This window comes from Sphaerodactylus townsendi, linkage group LG16 (genome assembly GCF_021028975.2).
Source record: "Sphaerodactylus townsendi isolate TG3544 linkage group LG16, MPM_Stown_v2.3, whole genome shotgun sequence".
In the NCBI taxonomy this organism is placed as follows: Eukaryota; Metazoa; Chordata; class Lepidosauria; order Squamata; family Sphaerodactylidae; genus Sphaerodactylus; species Sphaerodactylus townsendi.
This window is the reverse complement of record NC_059440.1, coordinates 20,994,176-21,018,962: the sequence shown is the minus strand read 5'-3', so window position 1 is coordinate 21,018,962 and position 24,787 is coordinate 20,994,176. Positions and strand designations below refer to the sequence as shown.

At 49.4% G+C, this 24,787-nt stretch overlaps 2 protein-coding genes across 2 annotated transcripts in view; both read right to left on the bottom strand.

Moving 5' to 3' along the window:
- Positions 1–9,968, bottom strand: part of CHD5 (chromodomain helicase DNA binding protein 5) — a 64,201-nt gene extending 54,233 nt beyond the window's left edge. The window contains 2 exon segments of the mRNA XM_048519041.1: positions 3,577–3,704; positions 9,847–9,968. Of these exon segments, the coding sequence (XP_048374998.1) occupies positions 3,577–3,704; positions 9,847–9,895 (177 nt within the window). The 5' untranslated portion in view covers positions 9,896–9,968.
- A 4,807-nt stretch (positions 9,969–14,775) lies between these two features.
- Positions 14,776–23,909, bottom strand: RPL22 (ribosomal protein L22). Its single transcript, XM_048519580.1, has 4 exons — positions 23,790–23,909; positions 21,717–21,821; positions 16,742–16,866; positions 14,776–14,988 (listed from the first exon to the last, which is right to left on the bottom strand). Exons 1-4 carry the CDS (start codon positions 23,799–23,801, stop codon positions 14,844–14,846), a joined length of 387 nt encoding a protein of 128 aa, XP_048375537.1. The 5' UTR covers positions 23,802–23,909; the 3' UTR covers positions 14,776–14,843.
- Between the last annotated feature and the right edge of the window lie 878 nt (positions 23,910–24,787).

Below are 24,787 nucleotides of genomic sequence, written 5' to 3'. Positions count from 1 at the left end.
AAATCACCTATCATCCCTGACTCTATCCTTTTCCATAGCACAGGTGAGCAGTCCCCACATATGGCTGCGTCGTCCTAGCTAGCAGCATGGCAGACTGCAAATCGCGGCCTGGTTTGCCCAGGAGAAAGATAAGCAGGCAGGTGCGGAAGCAAACACTTTGGTTAATGGGATAAATGCCCAGCAGATGCTCCGCCAGCTAAACAAAGGCTGAGGCACCCACATGCATGGGCAGCGTCACCGCGAGCCAAAATCATCAAGAAGATATACAGCAGAGACGTCTTTTAACTCGCTTCAGGTGTCTACCAACAGCACATCATTCCTGCATTGAAAGATCTGCATGCCTATTAAGCACCAGCCGCCTACCCTCGCCTTGGAAGATTGATGTTTCCATTCAAGTTCACTGATCGGGCATAATTTATTTCCTTTTGCCGATGGGTGGAAACTCTTCAGGGCACTGAAAGCCCACCTCCTTACACCCAAAAGCACCGTTTCACCTTGCCCCTGCCAGCTCTGGATTCTGAAATTTCAGAAACCGACTTTCAAAGTACCATCAAAGCTAGAAACTTGAATAATGACTGGGAACATTTTTCACAAAGTACTGAATTACTGAAAGATCACAGGCCTGCTTGTAAGTCTGCTCTCCTGACGGAGCATTTCCCACTTCTCACCCACCCACCCACCCCTCTTTTATACATCATCCGCAGACCTCACCGTTGGTATGCAGAAGGCTGCCAAGATTTACTGCTCCTCACCAGAGACAAACTGTAAATGAGGTGCTGCATTGCAGATGGAGCATCACAGAGTAAAGAGGGGCTGACAAACTCATAAGAAGGCTTTCAAAGCCAGGAGAGGCAGAACAGGACCCGGGACAGCGCCGAAGCATTGCCCATGCATGGGGCATGACACACATGGATCATAGTCCTCAAACTTTCCTGGTGTGAGTCTGCTCTTACTTTTAAATCCCAGCCTAGACTGTTTTTGTCTTTGGGCTGGATTGCTGCAATGCACTCTACCTAGGGCAGTCCTTGGAGAGGAGGAGGAGTTAGGAGACTCAAGGTGGATTACAAGCTCCTTTCTCTTCCTCTCCCCACAACAGACACCTTGTGAGGTAGGTGGGGCTGAGAGAGTCCTGAGAGAAGTGTGACTAGCCCAAGGTCACCCAGCAGGAATGTAGGAGTGCGGAAACACATCTGGTTCACTAGGTAAGCCACCGCCACTCAGGTGGAGGAGTGGGGAATCCAACCCAGTTCTCCAGATCAGAATCCACCTGCTCTTAGTTCCTACACCACGCTGGCTCTCTAGCAAGAGGAAAGTCAAAGTGTTCAAAACATGGCAGCTAGGATACTTAGGGAGGAGCGTTCATTTTGCAGGCAGTAAGCAGATTCAGTCTGGATCCAAATTGGCAAACTGTGCCGTGTTCTTGACTACCAAAGCCACTTGACCATGTCTGGCATGGCAAGTGGGGCTCATTAATAACCACTGTGCCATCGAAACCATTTTCTCCATCTCCTTTCCCTCCTAATAGGGTCCCTGAAGCAGCAAATGTGCACGCCTCCGAACATTTAAAACATTTAGAAGATTTAAAATATTGATATCATCTGAATGATTGTCTAGGAAAAAAAAATATGTATCTGCAATTAGAATATTCTGCAAAGTGTGCCAATCATCCAGACTGCAGTTTGCAGAATGTTCTAAATTGCATATAGATACGGTATATATATATTCTCCATCAATATTCAGCAGCTTCCTGTCAAGCCATTTAGGGAAGTCACTTCTCATTGCCGAATGGAGAAACAGGAGAGCGTGTTCTCCTCCTTGGGCTTCAGTGTGTGTCCCTGCACAAGGAGGAGAATGGGAATGTCAACTCAATGCATGGCAGCTGTGAAAAAGGCAAACTCTATGCTGGGGATCATTAGGAAAGGAGTTGATAATAAAACTGCAAGGATTGTCATGCCCTTATATAAAGCAGTGGTGCGACCGCACTTGGAGTACTGTGTCCAGTTCTGGTCGCCACATCTCAAAAAGGATATTGAAGAGATAGAAAAAGTGCAGAGAAGGGCAACGAGGATGATTGAAGGATTGGAGCACCTTCCTTATGAGGAGAGGCTGCAGCGTTTGGGACTCTTTAGTTTGGAGAGGAGACGTCTGAGGGGGGATATGATTGAAGTCTATAAAATTATGCATGGGGTAGAAAATGTTGACAGAGAGAAATTTTTCTCTCTTTCTCACAATACTAGAACCAGGGGACATACATTGAAAATGCTGGGGGGAAGAATTAGGACTAATAAAAGGAAACACTTCTTCACGCAACATGTGATTGGTGTTTGGAATATGCTGCCACAGGAGGTGGTGATGGCCACTAACCTGGATAGCTTTAAAAGGGGCTTGGACAGATTTATGGAGGAGAAGTCGATCTATGGCTACCAATCTTGATCCTCCTTGATCTCAGATTGCAAGTGCCTTAGCAGACCAGGTGCTCAGGAGCAGCAGCAGCAGCAGCAGGCCATTGCTTTCACATCCTGCATGTGAGCTCCCAAAGGCACCTGGTGGGCCACTGCGAGTAGCAGAGTGCTGGACTAGATGGACTCTGGTCTGATCCAGCAGGCTAGTTCTTATGTTCTTATGTTCTTATGACAGCTCCTGACAACTGGAACAACATCACAACTGCAAAGAAGGCAGCCTCCTGTCACTGATGCATGACTTCACAGGGCAAGCAACATGCATGCGTCTCCAAGGCGACAATCATGATAGCTAGCATCCATATGAACAAACCTCTTCATTCATGGTGTCTTACAACAAGCCTGCAAGGTAGGCCAGGTATTCCCATATCTTAGGTGGAGGGCTGATCATGATAGTAGCTTCCCAGAGGTGATTTGGTACGTCTGTGGCAGAGCTAAGATTGCAACCAAATACTCTTCAGGTCATGCTCTGACTCTCCAAGAAAAGCACCCGACAGCCGCACATTAAAGCTGCCTTCGCTGGAGAAGTTTTAATTGCTATTTAATAACCATTTGCAGCAGCTCTTGAAGAACACAACCCTGGCTGGGCATCAATTCTGCCCCTGTTTGTGTTGCCAGGGCTGCTAGCAGAGTACAGGTCAGAGAGGGCATTTCAAGATCTGATACTGACATCACAGCCCAGAATGCTCCAGGTCTTAGTGTCAGGTGATCCAAGAAATACAGTCATATGCCGCTACTCTTCTACACAGCCAGCGTGGTGTAGTGGTTAAGAGCAGGTACACTCTAATCTGGAGAACCGGGTTTGATTCCCCCTCCTCTGCCATTTGATCTGTAAGGAGAGTCAAGGTGGCTGACAAGCTCCTTTCCTTTCCTCTCCCCACAACAGACACCTTGTGAGGTAGGTGGGGCTGAGAGAGTTCCAAAGAACTGTGACTAGCCAAAGATCACCCAGCAGGAATGTAGGAGTGCGGAAACACATCTGGTTCACCAGAGAAGCCTCTGCCACTCAGGTGGAGGAGTGGGGAATCAAACCCAATTCTCCAGTTTAGAATCCACCTGCTCTTAACCACTACACCACATCCCCTGCCCCCCAGCCCACCAAACTGAATCAACTGACCTCCTTCTTCCGCTTGATTTTGGAAGCCTTGTTCTCCTTAAGCTTCTTAGGTTTCTTCTTCTTCTGGATGTTCACCTGCTCCTCGGAATAGAAGTCCTCCAAACCTTCCAGCACCACATCGTCGTCTTCTACAAAAAAAAAAAGAGGAAAAGAAATCAGCCGAGCACCCGGAAATCCAAGTTATAACCTCATGTGAAAAAAAAATTACACCAGTTCAGCCCATCGCAGACGCAACAACTGTCATTTCCTAGGGAAGTTGCTTCAAATATTGTCCTTGATTGGGGAGTGCTATGGCTCAGTGGTAGAGGATCTGTTGGCCAGCAGAAGATCCAATCGCCAGTGTCTCCAGTTAAGAAGAAGAAGAAGAAGAAGAAGAAGAAGAAGAAGAAGAAGAAGAAGAAGAAGAAGAAGAAGAAGAAGAAGAAGAAGAAGAAGAAGAAGAAGAAGAAGAAGAAGAAGAAGAAGAAGAAGAAGAAGAAGAAGAAGAAGAAGAAGAAGAAAAGAAAAAGAAAAAGAAGAAGAAGAAGAAGAAGAAAAAGAAAAAGAAAAAGAGGAGGAGGAGGAGGAGGAGGAGGAGTTTTGGATTTATTTCCCCTGCTTTCTCTCCTGCAAGAAGACTCAAGGTGGTTTACAATCTCCTTTTCCTCCCTCCCCCCACAACAAACACCCTGTAAGCTGGGTGGGGCTGAGAGAGCTCCTAAGAACTGTGACTAGCTCAAAGTTACCCAGCTGGCTTGTGTTGGGAGTGCACAAGCTAATCTGGTTCCACAAATAAGCCTCCACAACTCAAGTGGCAGAGTGGGGAATCAAACCTGGTTCTCCAGATTAGAGTGCACCTGCTCTTAACCACTACACCATGCTGGCTCAGATGACAAGGTGGGGTGAGAGATTTCCACCTGAACACCTGGAGACCCACTGCCAGTCGGAAGAGACAGTCCTGACCAAAGATCCAATTCAATATTGTTGCCTTATCGTTTATGATGTAATGATTATTGATGTTCTTGTTGTTTATAATGTTAGGTTTATTGATCCTTTGTTTATTGATGCTACGTTTATTGGTGTTTTGTTGCTTGATGTTATGATTACTGATGTTTGTTATTATGCTGTCGTTGTTCACCGCCCTGAGCCTTTGGCGGGAGGGTGGCATACAAATCTAATAATACCATACAATACAGTTGTCCCTTCCACATCACGGGGGTTAGGGGCACGGCACCTCCCGTGAACTGGAAAACTGTACAACTCGAGATACAAAGAGCACTGCAAGATCACCGTGAGATGTCACATGAGAGATTGCCATAAACACACTCTGAACAACAGTTCTTTTACTGTAAATTTAATTTTTAGGGGAAAAAAAGTGTGTAGCTGTTCATTTATGTTATTAAACAGTTACATCATTAAAATTCCCATTTCCAGTATCTTTTAATGCCGACACATGTAAAGCACACGAAACTTTCTAAGAAAGACTTTAAGACAGCCAGAGCAACACAGCAGCTAAGAACACAAGCCGGGAAGTCCCCAAATCTAATATCACCTCTGCCATGAACTCTGCCTTTTCTGAGCATCCACACAGTGTTCCCCTCATCACACACAAATCAGCGTTATCTTGTTTCACTCTGATTTTCCCTCCAAGCCTAGTCAGATAGGATCTTCTAGGAAAGTTTGTAGTAAAAGCCCCTTTGCACAGGGACTGCATGGGACAGTTTGCATTTTTGCAAGTCCTGCCCTGATTGGTCCCATTCATCACCCCTCCCCTATGCCACCCCCCCAACGTGCACACCGATGCAACAGGAAGACTTTTTTTCCTGCTTATTAAAAAAGTAATTGCTCTACCACTTTATAGAAGAAGAAGAAGAGTTTGGATTTATATCCCCCCTTTCTCTCCTGCAGGAGACTCAAAGGGGCTTACAATCTCCTTGCCCTTCCCCCCTCACAACAAACACCCTGTGAGGTAGGTGGAGCCAAGAGAGCTCCAAGAAGCTGTGACTAGCCCAAGGTCACCCAGCTGGCGTGTGTGGGAGTGGACAGGCTAATCTGAATTCCCCAGAGAAGCCTCCACAGCTCAGGCGGCAGAGCTGGGAATCAAACCCGGTTCCTCCAGATTAGATACACAAGCTCTTAACCTCCTACGCCACTGCTGCTCTTATAGAGCGATTATTCATTTCCCCATGTCCTCCAGTGGTGTAGGGGGGAATGTGGTGTGTGTGGGGGGGGGGGGGGGGCAGAGGCAAGGAAAGCGCAGAGAAAACCACTGTGTGGGACACTCCATTGCCACAGCAAATGCACCTGTGCCCTTTGTATTGGGGAATGGTCCCCCTTTCTCCATTCTCTTCCCCATTTCCGCTCACCTCCATGATGCCCAGAATACTGCTTTGGCACTAACCCTGGCACCTGGCACTCAGAGAATATTTTTTTCCATCCTGTCCGGTATGGAAAGGAAGGGGTGGGACAGAAAGAGACTTCTCTCCTCTCTCTTCTTTTAAGTTGCAGCTGATTTATGGAGATCCTGTAGTGTTTTCAAGGCAAGAGATGTTCAGAGGTTGTTTGCCATTCTTTGTCTGAGCAGCGCCCGCCGGTGTTCCTTGGTGGCCTTCCATCCAAATGCTGGACAGCCAGCATGGTGTATGGTTAAGAGCGCAGCGGGCTCTAGTTTGGAGAACTGGGTTCAATTCCCCACTCTTCCCCACGAAGCCTGCTGGGTGACCACAGGCCAGTCACAGTTCTTTCAGAACTCTCCCAGCCCACATGGAGGCAGGCAATGGCCAATCGCCTCCTAATTGTCTCTTGCCTTGAAAACCCCACAGGGTCACCATAAGCCAGGTGTGACTGGACGACACTTTCCATCACACATCCAAAGACTAAAACCAGAGACAACCCTACTTAGCTTTCGAGATCTGACATAGCCCTCCTATAGCAGTGGCTAATGTCAGATAAAGAGACTTGGAGCAGTGCATCTGGGATATGGGGAATCAGATACACAACCCTGATACACGACATGAAGCGGAATCCCAATTTAATTGGGCATAATTTTTTATACAGATTATGATGAAGAAGAAGAGGAGGAGGAGTAGTTTAGATTTATATCCCCCCTTTCTCTCCTGTAAGGAGACTCAAAGGACCTTAAAATCTCCTTCCCCTTCCTCCCTCCCCCCAACAAACACCCTGTGAGGTGGGTGGGGCTGAGAGAGCTCTCAAGAACTATGACTAGCCCAAGGTCACCCAGCTGGCATGTGTTGGAGTGCACTGGTTCCCCAGATAAGCCTCCACAGTTCAAGTGGCACAGCAAGGAATCAAACCTGGTTCTCCAGACTAGAGTGCACCTGCTCTTAATCACTACACCATGCTGGGAACTTACATGTTCAAGAGTTGTATACTTTGCTTAGGATCTGAGGCATGGGAACTGCCCCCAGCTAAGAGTGGTTTTCTGCATAGAATCAAAAGATCAATGCAGTTGGGAGGTGCCTAATTTTGTTAGCACCTGGCTCAGAATAAATCAAGCTGTTTTCCCATTGTTTAGTAAAACGGCTTGGTCTATAGAGCTGAAGTCTGAATCAGGTCAGGGAGGGGGTGTTGCTGTTTGCTCATCTTGACCTTACAACCCAGCGGCGGGGCGGGGGACAAATCACAGCCAACAAACAAATGGATGAGAATTTAACTGAGGGGATTCACTGCTATCAGAGGCAGTAGCGAAGATCTTTCAAGAAGGACAATTTAATTGAAGGTTTGTCTAGTGAAGGCTATCAGTTATGTGAAATGACTTTGAACCTCCACTCTCAGGGACAGTATACCCCTGAAAGAGCACTAGATGTTGAATTCAAGGAACTGGGAGAGTGGTTGATGATTGTCACTACCATGTCCTGCATGCCGGATTCCAACTAGAGATCTAAGCGGATCTTGATCAGAACCAACTAGGTCACGGGTCAGCAACCTGCAGCTCTCCAGATGTTCGTGAACTACAATTCCCAACAGCCCCTGCCAGCATGGCCAATTGAACATCTGGAGAGCCGCAAGTTGCAGACCCCTGAACTAGGTAGTTGCTAGATTTTTTTAACAAGACCATACTGGTGTAGTGGTTAAGAGTGACAGAGTCTAATCTGGAGTGTAACCAGGTTCGATTCCCCACTCCTCATGAAGCCTGCTGGGTGACCCTGGACCACTTATAATTCTCTCAGATTCAGAGGCAGGCAATGGCAGACCATCTCCAAAAGATGCTCAAGTTGAACCCTACGGGGTTGCTGTAAATCAGTCGTGACTTGACAGCACTTTCCACCCCGGTCACTTACGATTTGCAGGCACCATCTCTACCTAAAGGACCTTAGCGAACAATACTAAAAAGTTGATCTGTGGAAATCTTAAGAGGTCAAACACTTGATCTCTGCTGCACCAGGCCACAAAAAGAGATCTACTGGGCTTAAATCACAGAAGGGCAGATTTCAGAATCTGCTGAACGTCTGGAGATGTTTCTGGCAGCCCTTTGGCAACAGGACCAATTTGCTGGAGGCCTTCAAGCATCTGTTGGAGATGCTATGGTTTTGGATTTTCTGCATGGAATCAAAGGAGCTGGACCAGATGATCCTGAAGCTGTAGGATTCTATGTATCAAGTTTAGCAGACCAACTGGGTTCACAGTAGGAAAAGAAGAAGAAGCGTTTGGATTTATACCCCACCTTTCTCTCCTGTAAGGAGACTCAAGATGACTTACAAGCTCCTTTCCCTTCCTCTCCCCACAACAGACACCTTGTGAGGCAGGTGGGGCCTGAGAGAGGTCTTGAAGAACTGTGACTAGTCCAGGGGTAGGGAACCTGCGGCTCTCCAGATGTTCAGGAATACAATTCCCATCAGCCCCTACCAGCATGGCCAATTGGCCATGCTGACAGAGGCTGATGGGAATTGTAGTTCCTGAACATCTGGAGAGCCGCAGGTTCCCTACCCCTGGACTAGTCCAAGGGCACCCAGCAGGAATGTAGGAGCCACATCTGGTTCACTAGATAAGCCTTTGTCACTCAGGTGGAAGAGTGGGGAATCAAACCCGGTGCTCCACATCAGAACCCCCCTGCTCTTCACTGGAAGGCAACCCCTGATACATACACCAGTTGCTTGACATCACACGGGTCTGCTTAGCATCAGGGCCAGATGTCTGCCCAAATAACAAAGTCTTTCTTCTTCTTCCTCCTCTTCTTTCTTGGCACCCGGCTGAAATAGGGTTGCCTACCATCGGTTTACACCCTGATAAACACCATGAAGCAGAATCCCAATTTCATTGGGCATAATTTGTTTTCATACAGATAGCAACAGGGAACCTCCGTTTTCAAGAGTTGTATACCTTAGACTCCTAGGAGCTGAGGCATGGGAACTGCCACCAGCTAAGAGTCAACACTTCCATGCCTGCTTGTGAGGCCCCAGCGGCTGCCTGGGCCTCTATCATAAATGCCAGATTTAAAAGACTGGTTCGGTAGGAAGGAAGCATTTAATTAACAATTAGGGATGTTCACGGTGAGGGCTGCCAACATGACATAATTGACATGAATAAACTGTAGCAGCTATGAAGGACAGTGGTGACAAGTAGAACCTCCAAGCTCAGAGGCAATCTACCTCTGAATATCATTGGGGGGGGAGAATCCACAGGGGAGGCCCATTGCCCTCATGCCCAGGGGGGACAATCTGACCCAGTGGGGGAAAGGGGCAGCTGCTCTAGGCCCACATTGGAGAGGGGCACTCACCCACAGCCCTGTCCCCCCACCCCAATGGAGCAGCCCCTTATGTCTGCCCCTGGGGCTCTGGCACCCCACTTCCCACAGAGTCCCCTTTCTGGTGGGATGCCAGTGACCCCAGAACCACATCCATCCTGGATTTTTGCCCAGACCCACTAAGACCACCACCAGAAGGCCCCTGCTTGGTCCTCCTGAAGGCGAATCCCTAAGCAAAAGCAGGGAGGGCTGGGCAAGGAACCTCCTTGCTCCAAGGCAGTCTATCCACACCCACCAGGGCATTGGCGCCAACCCTCGCTTGGGGCACCCTGTCTGGATTCCAGCCAGACCCGGCCCACCCCGGTGGGGTGGGGGCTCCAAGAAAGCAGAATTGGTGGGCTCCTCGGAGGAGGGCCCCTCCTGCCCTGAGAGACTGGGAGGGGGGCTCGATCGCCATCCGGATCCCCCTCCCAGGTCCTTTTATCTGCAGGAAGGAGGGAGCGGCCAGCCCCGGCCCCCTCCCCGCCCCGCGGGCATGCAAGCGGGCAGCGGGCGCCCCTGGGCCCCACTCTCCGCCCTCCCAGTACCTGAAGGTTCGGGTTCGTCCCCGATCTGGGGGTCCTCGGCCCCCCGCATGCTCGGCGCTCCTCCCTGCCGGCCCGCTCAGCAGCAGCAGCGCAGCCCCCCCAGCCTCCCGGAATGGCACCGCACATGCCCAAGCGCGGTGACGTCCAGTCTGGTTGCCTTGGCAACCGCATCCCATCATTTGGGCACCGGGCTCTTTTTTTTTTTGAAGGGGGGGGAATGCGCGCACACGCGTGCCCCCGCGTCCACACGCGCAGCAGAGCGCCCTGTTGCAAACGCGCGGCCAACTCGGGAGGCTTTGCCCAAGGAGCGCGCGGTGGGTGGGATGGGATTGCCCGGGTCGGGTTGGCAACCCGCACAGGGGGCTTGGGCAGGGGTCACCCCTAAGGGAGCTGCATGGCTGGGGCAAGCCCCACTCTCTTTCCAGCCCTCGATCCCAAGCCCAGCTGTCTCTCTTCCCACCTCACTGCCCTTTGTGATGCTTTCGGCTTCTTCCTCTCTTGCATAGGTCCCCAACACACGCCGCGAAAGAGACAGTGTGGAGTTGTGGTTAAGGTGTCAGACTAGGGTCCGGGGAACCCAGGGGCAGATGCCACTCTGCTCTGGAAACTGCTGTGTGACCTTGGGCCAGTCACACACTCTTGACCCTGACCTTGGCAAGTATTTGGATGTAGACCCCAGTGGCATAGCTAGGAGGCGACTAGGGGGGCTTGGCACCCGAGTTTCACTCCCAGTGGTCACATAGGGGGCATATTGCATACCCCCATAACTGTCTGCACCCCTCTCCCATACTTCTTGCTGATTTTGGAGAAGGGGCGCAGGTGAACACAACCAGGGCTAGGCTTGGCAGCCAAATTCCCTGTGGAGCTCTCAGGTGCCAGTTTAGAGTTTAGAGTTTGAATTTATATCCCCCCTTTCTCTCCTGCAGGAGACTCAAAGGGGCTTACAATCTCCTTGCCCTTCCCCCCTCACAACAAACACCCTGTGAGGTAGGTGGGGCCGAGAGAGCTCCGAGAAGCTGTGACTAGCCCAAGGTCACCCAGCTGGCGTGTGTGGGAGTGTACAGGCTAATCTGAATTCCCCAGATAAGCCTCCACAGCTCAGGTGGCAGAGCTGGGAATCAAACCCGGTTCCTCCAGATTAGATACACAAGCTCTTAACCTCCTACGCCACTGCTGCTCCTTCTCCTAATTTCTACATCCCTGGGTTGATCTCCAAGCAATACCAGCCGGGTGACACGAAGACAAGCAACGGCAAACCACCTTTGAAAGGTCTCTTGTCATGAAAACCCTATGGAGTGGGCTGCAAGCGAGCTATAACTTGAAGGCAACCTGCCCCCTCCCCCTTGGTCACTGAGGAGTGGAGACACCCAATGAATGTGATGGACAACGGATTCAGAATGGCTGGAAAGGAATGCTTCTTCACTCAAGGAGCAATTCAGTTGTGGAGTTCAGTGCCGGTGGCCGTAGTGATGGCCACATTAGCAGGTTCAGGGAGAATCCGGCCATCAGTGACAACAGGTCATGGTGTCTAAGGGGAACCGGCACATTCAGAGACAGTCAAACTCTGAATCCCAGATCTAGGAGGCCCAATCTGCAGGAAGGCACAGTTGCGCATGCCAGTTTTTTGTCCACCGGATGCTGGACTGAACAGACCATCTGATCCACCAGGGCTCTCTCGATGTTTCCACATGTTCAATTCCATCACTGGAGGCATCCCTTAAGACATAATTCTCTGGGCCAGAGTCCACTTTTGATGCTGGAATACCAAATATGGGTCACTCCATCAACCCTCCTTGGAAAACGCTTCCTGAGATCATGGCTTTTAAAACTACATTATCTCAAACAATATTTTTAGAGGCGGGTAGCAGTACACTCCCTTTGTACACACACACCACTCATTACAGAATATGCACGTGAAATATTTGAAAAAGAAAGGACTGCTAGCAAAATCTCCAGTTTTTCCACTGTGTGATAGGCAAAAACATAGCAGACATGCGATGTACACACAGAGGGGATTTTTGGGAAGTTTTCACTGTTGCTGGGGAGGGTTTAAAGGGGGATAGTTTTTGCTACGAAGCATCCTTTTGTGGGTTATGACATAGTCCATCTTGTTGCGTGTCCTATGCTGCCGGCAGACTTTGATGCATCCTTGGGCGGGTCAGCTTTGGAAAAAGGGCTTGACATTTTACCTTGCAGAGAAGCAAGTTGACCCCATGGCCTCCTCTGAGGCAGCAATCTTTCTCCTATAGCAGTGATGGCGAACCTTTTCTAGACCGAGTGCCCAAACTGCAACCCAAAACCCACTTATTTATCGCAAAGTGCCAACACGGCAATTTAACCTGAATGCTGAGGTTTTAGTTTAGAAAAAATGGTTGGCTCCGAGGCATGCGTTACTTGGGAGTAAGCTTGGTGGTAGTCAGTGGCTTTGCTTTGAAGCAACCGTGCAACTCTTCCAATGGGTGAATCACGACCCTAGGAGGGTTTACTCTGAAGCAAGCCCCATTGCCAGCAACTGAGCTTACTGTCAGGTAAAGGATCATGCTTTAGTTCTTCCCATGAAAATCAGTGGGGTTTAACAGTGCTTTCCCCCCCACATGACGCACTCTGTGCGCACGTGTCCACAGAGAGGGCTCTGAGTGCCACCTCTGGCACCCGTGCCATAGGTTCACCACCACTGTCCTATAGCATGCCCTGCAAGGCTGGGAGAGCCAGGTCATGCCAGGACATTCGCAAACTTGGCAGACAGTAAAAAGTACAATACAAGAGAAATCAGGGACTGATATATGAGGCTAACTTTCAGCAGGCTTGCAGGTTGACAGTGTAAGTGTTCTGGCTCTGTTGCAAACACAGGAAATCCAGCCAAACTTGAATCCAAATAAAGCTGTGGTTTGTTTTCTGAACCAGATCGCAGCTCTGTTGAATCAGAACGGAACCTGCAAAGTGTGGTCAGCAAAATGAGGCCTCAGCTCCCCAAAAGGGTCCAAAGCTTTTCAGCCATCTCATAGGGCCTTTCCCCAATCTCTTGGATCCTCCCTATGCCACGCGCTGCTCTCAGCGCGCGGCATCCCAGGCGCACGCCCGGGCGACCCCGCACTCTGTGTGGGGTCATCAAAAGGCGCCCTTAAGAAGAGGACCTGGGATGCCGTGCGCTGAGGGGGCGCGACAGCGGTAGCGTCGGGGCTGCTGCATTGTCGCCCCCCCTGTCGTGGGGAGTGCCAGGGGACCCCACGCTACTCTCCTCAAGTAGCGCGGGGCTTAAGGTAAGTGGGGAAAGGCCCATAGAAAGCCATCTTTTATGTGGTGCTGTAAAGAGAACCATGCCTTTCCTTAGAAGGGATGTTGTTGGAGGTTTCAGGAGAAAGTAAGAAAAGCAGCGCCTGTGGAATTTTGCATGTTATTCAGGACCTTTCAAGCTGGCAATGGGAACCCTACAGCAATCCAGCAGAGCCGGGTATGGGTGCCGTAGAGTTGTGCAGCATCCAGACCTCAGCATCTTTGCCCTCTCCACCAGCATGGGTGATCCCCGTACACTGTCAGAGGGGGCACACATCGGCACAGCCCTCTGCCACTCGCAAATGCCATTTCATGCCCCTAGTCTGGTCTGTTATACAGTTTGGGTTAGGCTAGTCAGTGGTGGCGAACCTTTGGCACTCCAGATGGTATGGACTACAATTCCCATCAGCCCCTGCCAGCATGGCCAATTGGCAGGGCTGATGGGAATTGTAGTCCATAATATCTGGAGTGCCAAAGGTTTGCCACCACTTCTCCAACCGGATTTCTTTCCCCTTCCCCACCCTGGTTTCACAGCACTTACCCAATCACACACAATCACTTTCCCAAGAACACTCTTTCCCAATCACAATCTTAATGTGTTGACCATTAAAGAGTGTGAAACGGCTTTGAGCGGCTCAAACCATCAGCTCCGTAACCCTCCCAATCAGCCTGAGACAACAGGCTGGAGCACACGGAGAAGCCGCCAAAGCAAGTTCGTGGAGGGGGCCAGGACTTGAACCAGGCAATTTGACTTCCCAGGGAACCGCTGCATCGGCACAGTGGAGATTAGGAGTGTGAAGCTCGGTGCCAAAACTGGTCCAAGAGACAGCGACAGCATTCCATCAGCAGATGGTGCCCTTGCCCGCCTGGCTTGCCTTGACAATCCTCACGGGGGATGATCAAGTCAGAAGGCGGCTTTAGCAATAATGAACGAAATCAGAGAGAAGTCACTTGTTGAATTTAACACTTAAAGAGTGTTAAAAAAAACCCCTGTCCATTACATATTAAACACACCTGACACATCTTCAGGGAGCCAGTCACAGTACTCTGCCCACCCCCCCAGCAATATACCAATACACCTTCATCGCTACCCCCCTCTGCCAACTTTACCATACTTGTTCTGAGCCACCCCTGACCCATATAAGAAGCCCCCTCTACCTAGGGGAAGTTATGTTCCCCCAATCCCACCGCAAACACCAAACTCTCTCTGGAGAACTATGTAATAGAAGAAGAAAAAAGAAGAAGAGTTTGGATTTGTATCCCACCTTTCTCTCCTGTAAGGAGACTCAAGGTGGCTTACCAGCTCCTTTCCTTTCCTCTCTCCCTACCTTGTGAGGCAGGCGGGGCTGAGAGAGTTCCGAAGAAATGTGACTAACCCAAGGTCACCCAGCAGGAATGTAGGAACGCGGAAACACATCTGGTTCACCAGATAAGCCTCGGCCACTCAGGTGGAGGAGAGGGGAATTAAACCCGGTTCTCCAGATTAGAATCCACTTTCTCTTAACCACTAAACCACACTGGCTCTCAATAATGATAAAAACACATATTAGTAATAATGATAAAAACACATATTAGGACTCCCCCTGTGTCATTTACACAACTGTTCTGAGGTCTAGAGGATAGCAGGCGGGGGAGGAAGACACACAGAAACTGTACAACAATCAGGCCCATATTTTATTTAAGGAAAACCAAATGTACAAAACTATCTCCAGATCCCTGTGCATTTAATCTTCCTCTTCCTCCTCCTCTTCATCCTGGTTGATCTGGAAGTATCGCAGCTCATAGCTCTCCTTGCTATTGGCAACCACACGCAGCCAGTCGCGCAAATTGTTCTTCTTCAGGTATTTCTTAGTGAGGTACTTCAGATACCTTTAAAAAAAACGAAAACAGGTGACCAGCGTGACTGCAATGCCAAAGGGGCATATGCAATACTGAGCACAATGGTATGATTCAATGCATAAATCCCTGCCTTCAATACCATTTTGGTTTCCATTACATAATTGCATACTATGTGAAGAACGTTCAGAATTTAGCTTTTCACGGCACAAAAATAGTTGGCTTGCTGCTTGCTTTTAAAGCACAGAATCCCCCGCTTGAACCTAATGAGGGATTACCTTGGTAGCTCTCAAAAGCTTGAGAAACGTCTTTCTTCCCTTGGAAACTTGCCGAAGGCCTGGTTGGAATTGAGTGGCTGGCTGTAACCTGGAGGTTAGGGACCTGTTTTGTTTTTAAACCTAAGTAAACTAGATTATAAACTAGATTATAAACTGAGCCCTCCGGGGGAGGGCGGTTTATAAACCCAATAATAATAATAATAATAATAATAATAATAATAATAATAATAATAATAATAATAATAATAATAATAATAATAATAATAATAATAATAATAATAATAATAATAATAATAATAATAATAATAATATTGCCAGGCCTGTGAAGGCACTGATAAAATAAAGAATAGTGGAAGTGGAAAGACAGCATGATTTGAATAGTTTAAAAAAATATTACAATTGACACAAGCTTCCTCCACAAGGTAACTATGATGTCATTTATTAAACTGCTGCATAATCCTAAGTACAGGACAGCTTTTACTTTACTGAGATCTAATGCACTCCCTTGTGCTATTCTTGAGGGCAGGTACAAGAAGAAGCCACTCGATCAGTGTTTCCCAATATTTTTGATGTTGCGTTATCTTTGATCTCGCTCTTCGTATCTCACGGTACCACCCCACCTTCCCCACCCAGTGCCCCTGCTTGCCACCCCCCCTATTTTCCCTAGGTATGGGGGGAGGGGAGAGATCGAGCCATCTGCCTATCTCACAGAGGAGCGCCCAGGTCTACCACCCGGAAGCTTAGAAGGATGGAAGGGGCCCAGGTCTACCACTTGGAAGGGGCCCAGGTGTCCACTGGGAAGGCTGGAAGGGGCCCAGGTCTACCACTTGGAAGGGGCCCAGGTCTACCGCTCGAAAGGCTGGAAGGGGCCCAGGTCTACAGCTCGGAAGGCTGGAAGGAGCCCAGGTCTACCGCTTGGAAGCTCCGAAGGGGCCAAGTTGGCAAGCCGGCACAGGCTCCGGCTCCAGAAAGTCGGTGGCTTGTAGGGCCCAGCCTGCCAGCCTGCGAGCACCCTCGCCCCAACTTGTGACCCCCATGATGTGCGCACGGAGATTTTCAGGTCATAGGTTGACAGGGAGGCCAGGGAGGGCTGGAGGCTGCAGTTGCTGCTGCTGCTGCCTTCCCTCTGAGGGGCGATTCTGCAAAGGGAGGGAGGCAGGGAGGGAGGGGCCGGTAGCGTTGTGGTAGTATCCCTGGGATGTGCTCACGGCACCCCAGGATACCGCGGAACCCTGAGCTGCACTAGATAAATGTGCATGTGGGGGTGGGAGCCTCCACAGCTCAAGTGGCAGAGCGGGGAATCAAACCCAGTTCTCCAGATTAGAGTGAATCTGCTCCTAACTACTATGCCACTGCTGCTCCTGTCCTACAGAGACAGGTGAGTGGGTTACAGTGCTACCTGTGAGCCAAACCGCACATATCTGAGAGGCTTTTAGTTGCCAGATTCTAACTCTCCCCAGCCTTGGGCAAAGCTCCCTTGTTGACTTTTAACTACTTTGGCTTCTTACCTCTTGGAGAAGGGGACCTCGGAGGTGACGGTGATCTTGCTTTTGCTCCTCTCGATGGTCACCACGCCCCCACCTAGGTTGCCAGCCTTCCCATTCACCTTGATGCGCTCCTGGAGGAACTGCTCCTGCAAGAGACAGGTGTAGAGACAGGTGGGTCAGGACAGGTGAGAGACAAGGACAGATGAGCACCAGGGGCTGTTTCCACACAGAGGGGCTAACGTTAATAAAAAGAGGCAGCCGCAGAAAGAAGGACCGTTTCCCCTCGTATATGCAGAAGCCCATTTTGCATTGAAGTAAAGGACGTTCTGGGAATTGATCCTCTCTCTGATTAAGCGACTGGATGAAAGCAAACCTGCAGACAATCAAAACGTCAGCAGAGGTTTCAGGTACCGAAAGAACTTGGGAGAGAAGACAAGGAGTTTGCATTTATACCTTGCCTTTCCCAACCACAAGGAGTTTCAAAGAAGCTTCCAAACTCCTTTCCCTTCTTCTCCCCACAACAGACACCTGGCGAGGTAAGTGGGGCTGAGAGAGTTCTGAGAGAACTGTGACTGACCCAATGTCACCTGGCAGGCTTCACGTGGGGAGCAGGGAAACAAATCTGGTTCACCGGACAAGAGTCCACAGCTGAGGTGGGAGAGTGGGGAATCAAACCCAGTTCTCAAGATTAGAGTCCACTGTTTTAACAACCATGCCATGTTTACAACTTAAGACACACACTGTTAGAAGAGAAAGGTTTTCTCCCGTTTCTTTTTAAATGCATGCATTTACAATGCATTTTAAAATTTGTATCTCACGTTACTCCCCAGTCAGGACTCACGTGGCAGCTCAGAATATCATTCTCACTTTGTCCATTCTCACACAACAGCCACTCTGTAAAGTAGGCCAGACTGTGTGTTTGTGATGGGTTCAAAGTCACAGCCAGAACAGAAAAGGGGGTTTAAACCAAGGTCCAGGAGCCTGCTCTATCAATCTATCCATTTAGTCTCCATTATGTATTTGCTAGCCTTGTGGCCATAACAGACTATTCAGCCTCCATTAAATACAGGAACCAATAAATGCCCCCACTACTCAAAACTGACCCTGTCAAAGCTTTAGTTGCTTAAGCAACTGATTAATGCTTGTGACCCTTCATGCAACCAAAGCCCAGGTTTTCCTGTGCTCCGCAGAGATGAGTAACAACCATCCCTCGATTTGCTGGGCAATGCCGTGCCTTTGCACCTGCCGACACCCATGTGACTGTCATCCTCTGGTTGGGGGGAGCAACACTTCCTCTGTCTGGCAACTCACAACACAGTTGTGTATTCATTGTGCATTCACCACGAGAGCCAGCATTGTGTAGTGGTTAAGAGCATGTGCACTCTAATCTGGAGAACCGGGTTTGATTCACCGCTCTGCTACTTGAGCTGTGGAGGCTCATCTGGTGAGCCAGATTAGCTTGTGCACTCCAACACATATTAGCAGGGTGACCTTGGGCTAGACACAGTTCTTCAGAGCTCTCTCAGCCCCACCGACCCCACAGTTTGTTGTGGGGAGCGGGAAAGGAGATTGTAAGCCACCTTGAGTCTCCTTACAGGAGAGAAAGGGGGGATATAAATCCAAACTCTTCTTCTTCTTTGGCTACCTCAAAACATGCTGCAGTTCAAGCCTCCAGCATAAGCATGAACTTCTGGGGGGCTTGCAGTTTACCTGTTCCTCTGATGGCAGTCGTTTCAGGGTAGGAACCACCTGCCAACTACAAGTCCCACCAGGCAAGTGCCCTGCCCTCGTTCCTGAAACGAAGAGGTGGCCCATTGGGAAGCAGGGCTCAGAAGAGCCTATAACAATGTGTTAAACGGCCATGTATTGCTTTAAAGCCACAATCACTGATCTAACAACACTGAACAGACACCTAGCAACTCAGACACATCCCACTCTTACAATCTGAAGAGTCGCCCAAACCCTGTGAGTCGAGAGAGGCTACAACACTTGATGAATGATCCGAACACCCTCTCCCCAGCTGGACCTGACTGGAAAAAGGAATTACTAGAACAACTAATCACGACGAGAGGCAGTGGGCAGACTCCCCGTCAGGTAAATATTTTGAGTTTGCAGAAGAAGAAGAAAAGTTTGGATTTATATTCCACCTTTCACTCCTGTGAGAAGACTCAAGGTAGCTTACAAGCTCCTTTCCCTTCCTCTCCCCACAATAGACACCTTGTGAGGTAGATGGGGCTGACAGAGTTCCAAAGAACTGTGACTAGCCCAGGGTCACCCAGCAGGAATGTAGGAGTGCAGAAACACATCTGGTTCACCAGATAAGCCCCTGCCACTCAGGTGGAGGAGTGTGGAATCCAACCCGGTTCTCCAGATTATGACGTTGCCATAGCACTCTAACAGTGCTCTCTCAGCACACTGACATACCCTGGCTATAACTAGTCTAATTACAACAGTTTCAACAAAGAAAGGGGGGAAACGTTCCCTGCTCAACTCTCAGTGTAGTTACTTTGAAAACCTTGCTAATGTCTGGCTAAAAACATATTAGCCTGTCCTGAGAATAGCACAAATTGCTGCAACAAGCAAGGGTCTGAGTCTTCAAACTGACTGCACCAAACCTTCTTCCCAGACACAAAAAGCACCATGACAGGGAGATAAATTCTAGCATAGCCTTGAGCGAGATTTCAGTTGAGTAGCACCTTAGAAATCAATAAGATTTTGGGGTTATCCTCTAATGAGCTACTGGACTCAACCCTATCTCTTCTACCACAGATCAGCATGGCTGCCCTTTGAAACTACTTCAGCCTCATTGCTAAAATCCTAGTTCCCGCTGTTAACTAACTGCTGACATCCTAGTTTTCACCATTAACTGGCTGTTAACTAATTTCCAGAGCCATAGTGTATTACTCTACCTGACCTAGATAGCCCAGGCTAGCCCGATCTCATCAGATCTCAAAAGCTAAGCAGGGTTTGGAACTGGTTAATGTTTGGACGGAAGACCACCAAGAAATGCCAGGGCCCTGATATGGAGGCAGGCAAAGGCAAACCACCTCCAAACAGCTCTTGTGTTGAAGGCCCTATGAGGTCACCGTAAGTCAGCAGTCACTTCACAGCACTTTCCACTGGTGAATTACTTCTTGAATAAAAACACAAGCAGCAGCTGAAAGACCAATGGCTAGTATGAATGGACTACAGCAGGGGTGGGCAATTATTTTTTCCATGGGGCCGCATAAGAAACAGAAAATATTGTGGAGGGCCGGGCCAAAAGGCGGAACTCAATTCTGCATAATAGGGGCTGATAAGTGACAGACAGGTGCACAGATCAACTTGGAATCAGTGGCAACAGTTCTGCACACAACACTATTTGGCACAAAGAATCACAGGCTTAACCTACCTGCATAGTTGTCCACTGTGACAATCAAGCAAGTGGGGAAACTTAAGTCCCTTGACCTATTTTTTTCATCGACTGGCGCTTTTGAAAGCCCCGCAGAAGCAGGCAGCCAAGGCAACCGGCTTCTGAGGGGCTTTCAAAGACGCCTCGCTCCCCAGCAAGGCAGGGGGACCCTCGAGGTGCTTTTGAAAGCCCCGCAGAAGCAGGCAGCCACGGCAACCAGCTTCTGCGGGGCTTTCAAAGGAGGGGATCGCCCCAGGAACCACTGCGCGAGGGGGGAAGGGGGAGGGTTAGCGTGAGCAGCGCAGTTCTAAACAGGTCCTCTTAGGCCAGGGCCAAGTCTGTCATAAGGGCCAGTCAGGGTCATCCAGCGGGCCGGATGTGGCCCCCGGGCCGTATAATGCCCAGGTCTGGACTACACCCTTCAGCATTGGATGAGAAACTCTAACAAAACAGGTCCCAGTATGCCATAACATCCATCCATCTGCCAACTTCACAGTGCCACCAGAATATCTGTAGTCTACTACCCGTTAAGCAACGCCAAACACACCCCTCCATTCTGAAGAGGCACAGCCTCGGCTTGGTTGTACCATGTGATATTTGAACGCGCCATTTCACTGGAATGACCCATGAAGAAAAGCCCACCCTAGCACCCGACCTGTTGATGATATTCAAGGAAGTGAAGAAAGGGACTTCTCTCAATACAAGGCCACATAGAGCGGCTGTTGAGCAAAGCAGACACTACGATGAGCCAGTGGTCACTTTCCATATAGAAGAAGAGTTTTTGATTTATATCCCCTGCTTTCTCTCGTGCAAGGAGACTCAAAGGGGCTTACAATCTTTCCCTCCACCCCCACCCCTCCACAACAAACACCCGGTGAGGTGGGTGGGCCTGAGAGAGCTCCAAAGAGCTGTGACTAGCCCAAGGTAGCCCAGCCAGCATGTGTTGGAGTGTACAAGCTAATCTGGCTCACCAGATAAGCCTCCACAGCTCAAGTGGCAGAGCAGGGAATCAAACCCGGTTCTCCAGATTAGAGTGCACCTGCTCTTAACCACTACACCATGCTGGCTCTCTATAGCAGGCGGCTTCCTATGTTCACATGCACAAACCTAGGAGTCAGCTCACTGCAACGTGGGCAACTCAATGCAGAGCTGTATGTCCACACTATGGCAAAGCAACCGCACCACAGCAGAGCACCAAGAAAAATTAGTTCTAAAGAGCAGTCATGAGACACTTGATGCAAAGCATGTCATGGATGATGTCCATGCAGTGTTCTGTTACTGGAAATGCCCACTCCAAACCAAGTTGATCCCAAACACACAATTCCTGCATGAAAGCACTAACTATGCAGCAAGCTCCAGATCCGGTTACTGTAACATTGCAGCCCATTTCTGAAGGCCAGAGTGCAAAGGATGCTGCACTGAAGGGGAAGAAGCCACAGATGAACCAGCACAGGCGTTGCCATGGCATGCAAAAGGCAAAAAAGGGGACACTGCAATGCGCCGTGGGACAAACAGTGCCGCATTTCAGTTTCTCAAGGCTCCCGTCTCTTCCAAACCTAATGCGATTTTACAGCGTACACAAAACCCCAAGAGCCTGGAACTTACAAAGTTGGCTGCATCCATGATGCCATCTTCTACCGGGTGGGTACAGTCTAAGGTGAATTTCAAAACCTGCTTCTTCTTCTTGCCGCCCTTCGTGGCAAGCTTCTTCTGCAGAAGAGAGAAAACGAGAGAGCGTGATCATGGGAGAATGGCGGCAGCCCACAGCCAGAAACCAAAAGAAACGGATGTTCTTGTATGTTATACATTTTATTCTGTTTTATACTGTCGTAAGCCACTCCAAGTTTGACTCAGCGGGAAGAATGGGGCAAAAATCAAACAAACAATAAACAATAACAGCAATATCCATCAGGTTGAAGCCTCTGGAGACTGGCCACTCTCTGGAGCTGTCCATTCCATCCCAAGCTAAGTTTCTTGATCTTGTTTGGGGACTACTCACATGGCTCAGCAAGTACGTGTCAGTAGATGACACACCTTACCCCCAAAAGGTAAATTAAGGCAGTGAAGTGAATTAAGGGGGTGGGGATTACTTTCCAACTTTTCTTGTTGGTGCACAGTGCTTAACGCTAAAGCAAAAGCCCAGCTCTAATATCCAAAAATTGGATAACAAGCAAGCAAGCCTTTATTGGCATAAAGAACAATAAAATAAATGCAGGAATAGTAAAAACTGATTTTAAAAAATAGATACACAAAACAGGAAATAAAATGTTAAGTAAAAGGAAATCTACTGGCATTTAATAATTTCCAGGAGAAAGTCTGCCAGTATCATATGGAAGATCAGGATTGTCCAGCAAGCAGTGTAACCTAAATAGATCGGGTAAGTGCAAAGGAGTAAGATTCACATACTTGGATCTGATGTTCTTAAATCTGGGACAGTGTAATAATTGGTGGGCCAGAGATTCAACTGAGCCAGCGATACACGGGCACAATCTATTAGACTTTTCTTGCGGGTTAAATCAAGTTCTCTGACTCAGTCAGCATTATAATTATGTCTCCGCACTGCCCCCTCATTCCTTCCTGCTGCCCACTTGGAAGGTTCCTCCATCTGGCCGCTCTCCCATTTCCCTTTCTTCTCATCCTCATCCTTTCCCTGACCTGCCAACCAAATTCATCCTTGCTCCTACTTGCTTTCGTACCTTCTGCCCAATGAGGCTCAGACCAGAAGGTACCAGGAAACTGGAGGCAGAGAGAAGTTCTCTCCCCCAACAACTTTAGTAGGGTTTGCAACCACTCAGTGGTGCAGCACCTGTTTCGCATACAGGGTGCTCAATTCTGACAATTTCATGAAAAGGGATAAGACGGTGTGAAAACTTTCTACTGGAGACCTGCTATCCATCAGGGCAAATAATACTGGCTCTTGACAGACCAGTGATCTGGCTCAGTATAAGACAGTTTACGTGTTTGCTAGTACTACCAGAAACAGAACTAGAGTCCTCATCGTACGAAGCTGGTATTCTGCTGCTGAGCCCACTGCCTTCCAACTTGTAAGAGGTCACCCAACATCAGTGATGGGGAACCCACAACACACCTGTCACAGGTGACACATCATGACGTTTCAGGTGACACACCAGCAATCCCCAACATCCAACCACAACGGAGTTTGTTTCACTCATATTTCATTTTTGTATTTATTTGATATTCCTTTACAGACCACAGATGATTGGACATTTTAAAAAGTAAATAAAAACATAAAGAATTGATTCTCTTTTGCTCGAGGGGTGGGGGTGACACACCGGCAGTCCAGCTAGGCATTTCCTGAATTTTTGACACACCGTGACCAAAAGGTTTACCATCCCTGCCCTTTATATTTGACCCATCAGATCTTCAGGGTCCCTTCCTGCCCCTGGGACATGTGCTCTGCCAGAGTCAAACCCCCCCCGCCCCAAAATGGTCAATAGCGCCGAATCAAGCCCTTAGACGAGACTAGGCCATTCAAGCCCCCTCCCCTGAACACGCAGCCCCTCCCCTGGGGGTCAACATGTGGGGCCCTTTTATAAACAGGAAAAGGGGGGGCAGGTAAAGGAAAAGGGAAGCTCCCTTCCAGGCCACCCCCCTCATTATTCCACCGCCTCGTCCCGCTGCCTGTCCTCCTCCGCCCGGCCTAAGCTGGAGACTCACCGCAGGCGCCATGGCGGCAGCAACGAGAGGGGGAGAAAGGAAGGAAAGCCTTGCGCATGCGCCCAAGCGTCCCACCCCCGTTCGCGGCCCCGTACGTGCCTGCGTGAAGACGCCAATTCCCGTGCGTCAATCTGGAACGTGAGGCCGCTCTAGGAAGGCCGCTCCCTTCGCCCGCTTTCGGAAGATCATTCTTATTTTATTTCTACGCCCACTGTCGAGCGCCGAGCGGATCGATTGGTCGCAGGCCATTGGCCGGTTCTGCCTGTCGCCTCAGCTGTTCTGGCTTTAAGATCGATTGAGCAGGCATCTGCCGCCGCCGCGATGATCGCTGGGAGTTGTAGTTGTGCGGTTAGCGGCAGGCGAAGAAAGCACGTGGGGAAAACAGGGAGGAATGCAGCGGGGGCAAGGAAGCGGCCGATGACCAGCCCCGCTGTGGCGAAAGGAATTCCCTTTTTGCTAGCTTCTGTGCCTCCAACTGCTGCCTTTGACCATGGAAGGAACTTTAGGCTAGGACAGTCCAACCCTTGATTTTATTTTGCTTGTCATGCAATCGGATACAGAAGCAGGAAGGGGAGGAGCTGGCTGACGTTCCTCCCCCTCCTACCTTAGAAAGCAGTGATTACCGTGCAAAAGCCTTTGCTGCCAAACAGCCTCAGACTCTAGGGCTGGGGTGTCCAACTGTGGCCCTCCAGATGTTCATGGAATATGGTTCCCATCAGCCCCTGCCAGCATGGCCAATTGGCAAAGCTGATGGGAACCGTAGTCCATGAACATCTGGAGGGCCAGAGTTGGACCACCTGCTCTAAGGGCTTCTGCATAAGCACTCTTTCTGTGCAGCTCTTACCGGATGCAGAAGCAGGCATGGGGACCACAAAGCACCCACATGGGCAGTTTTCCTCACACTTCCCTTGATGGAACCTTGTGGATGCCATCCCCCCTCCCTCCCCAACTACAGTCATAATGATCTCTATTGCAGCCTGCACGTTTTCCCTTATAAC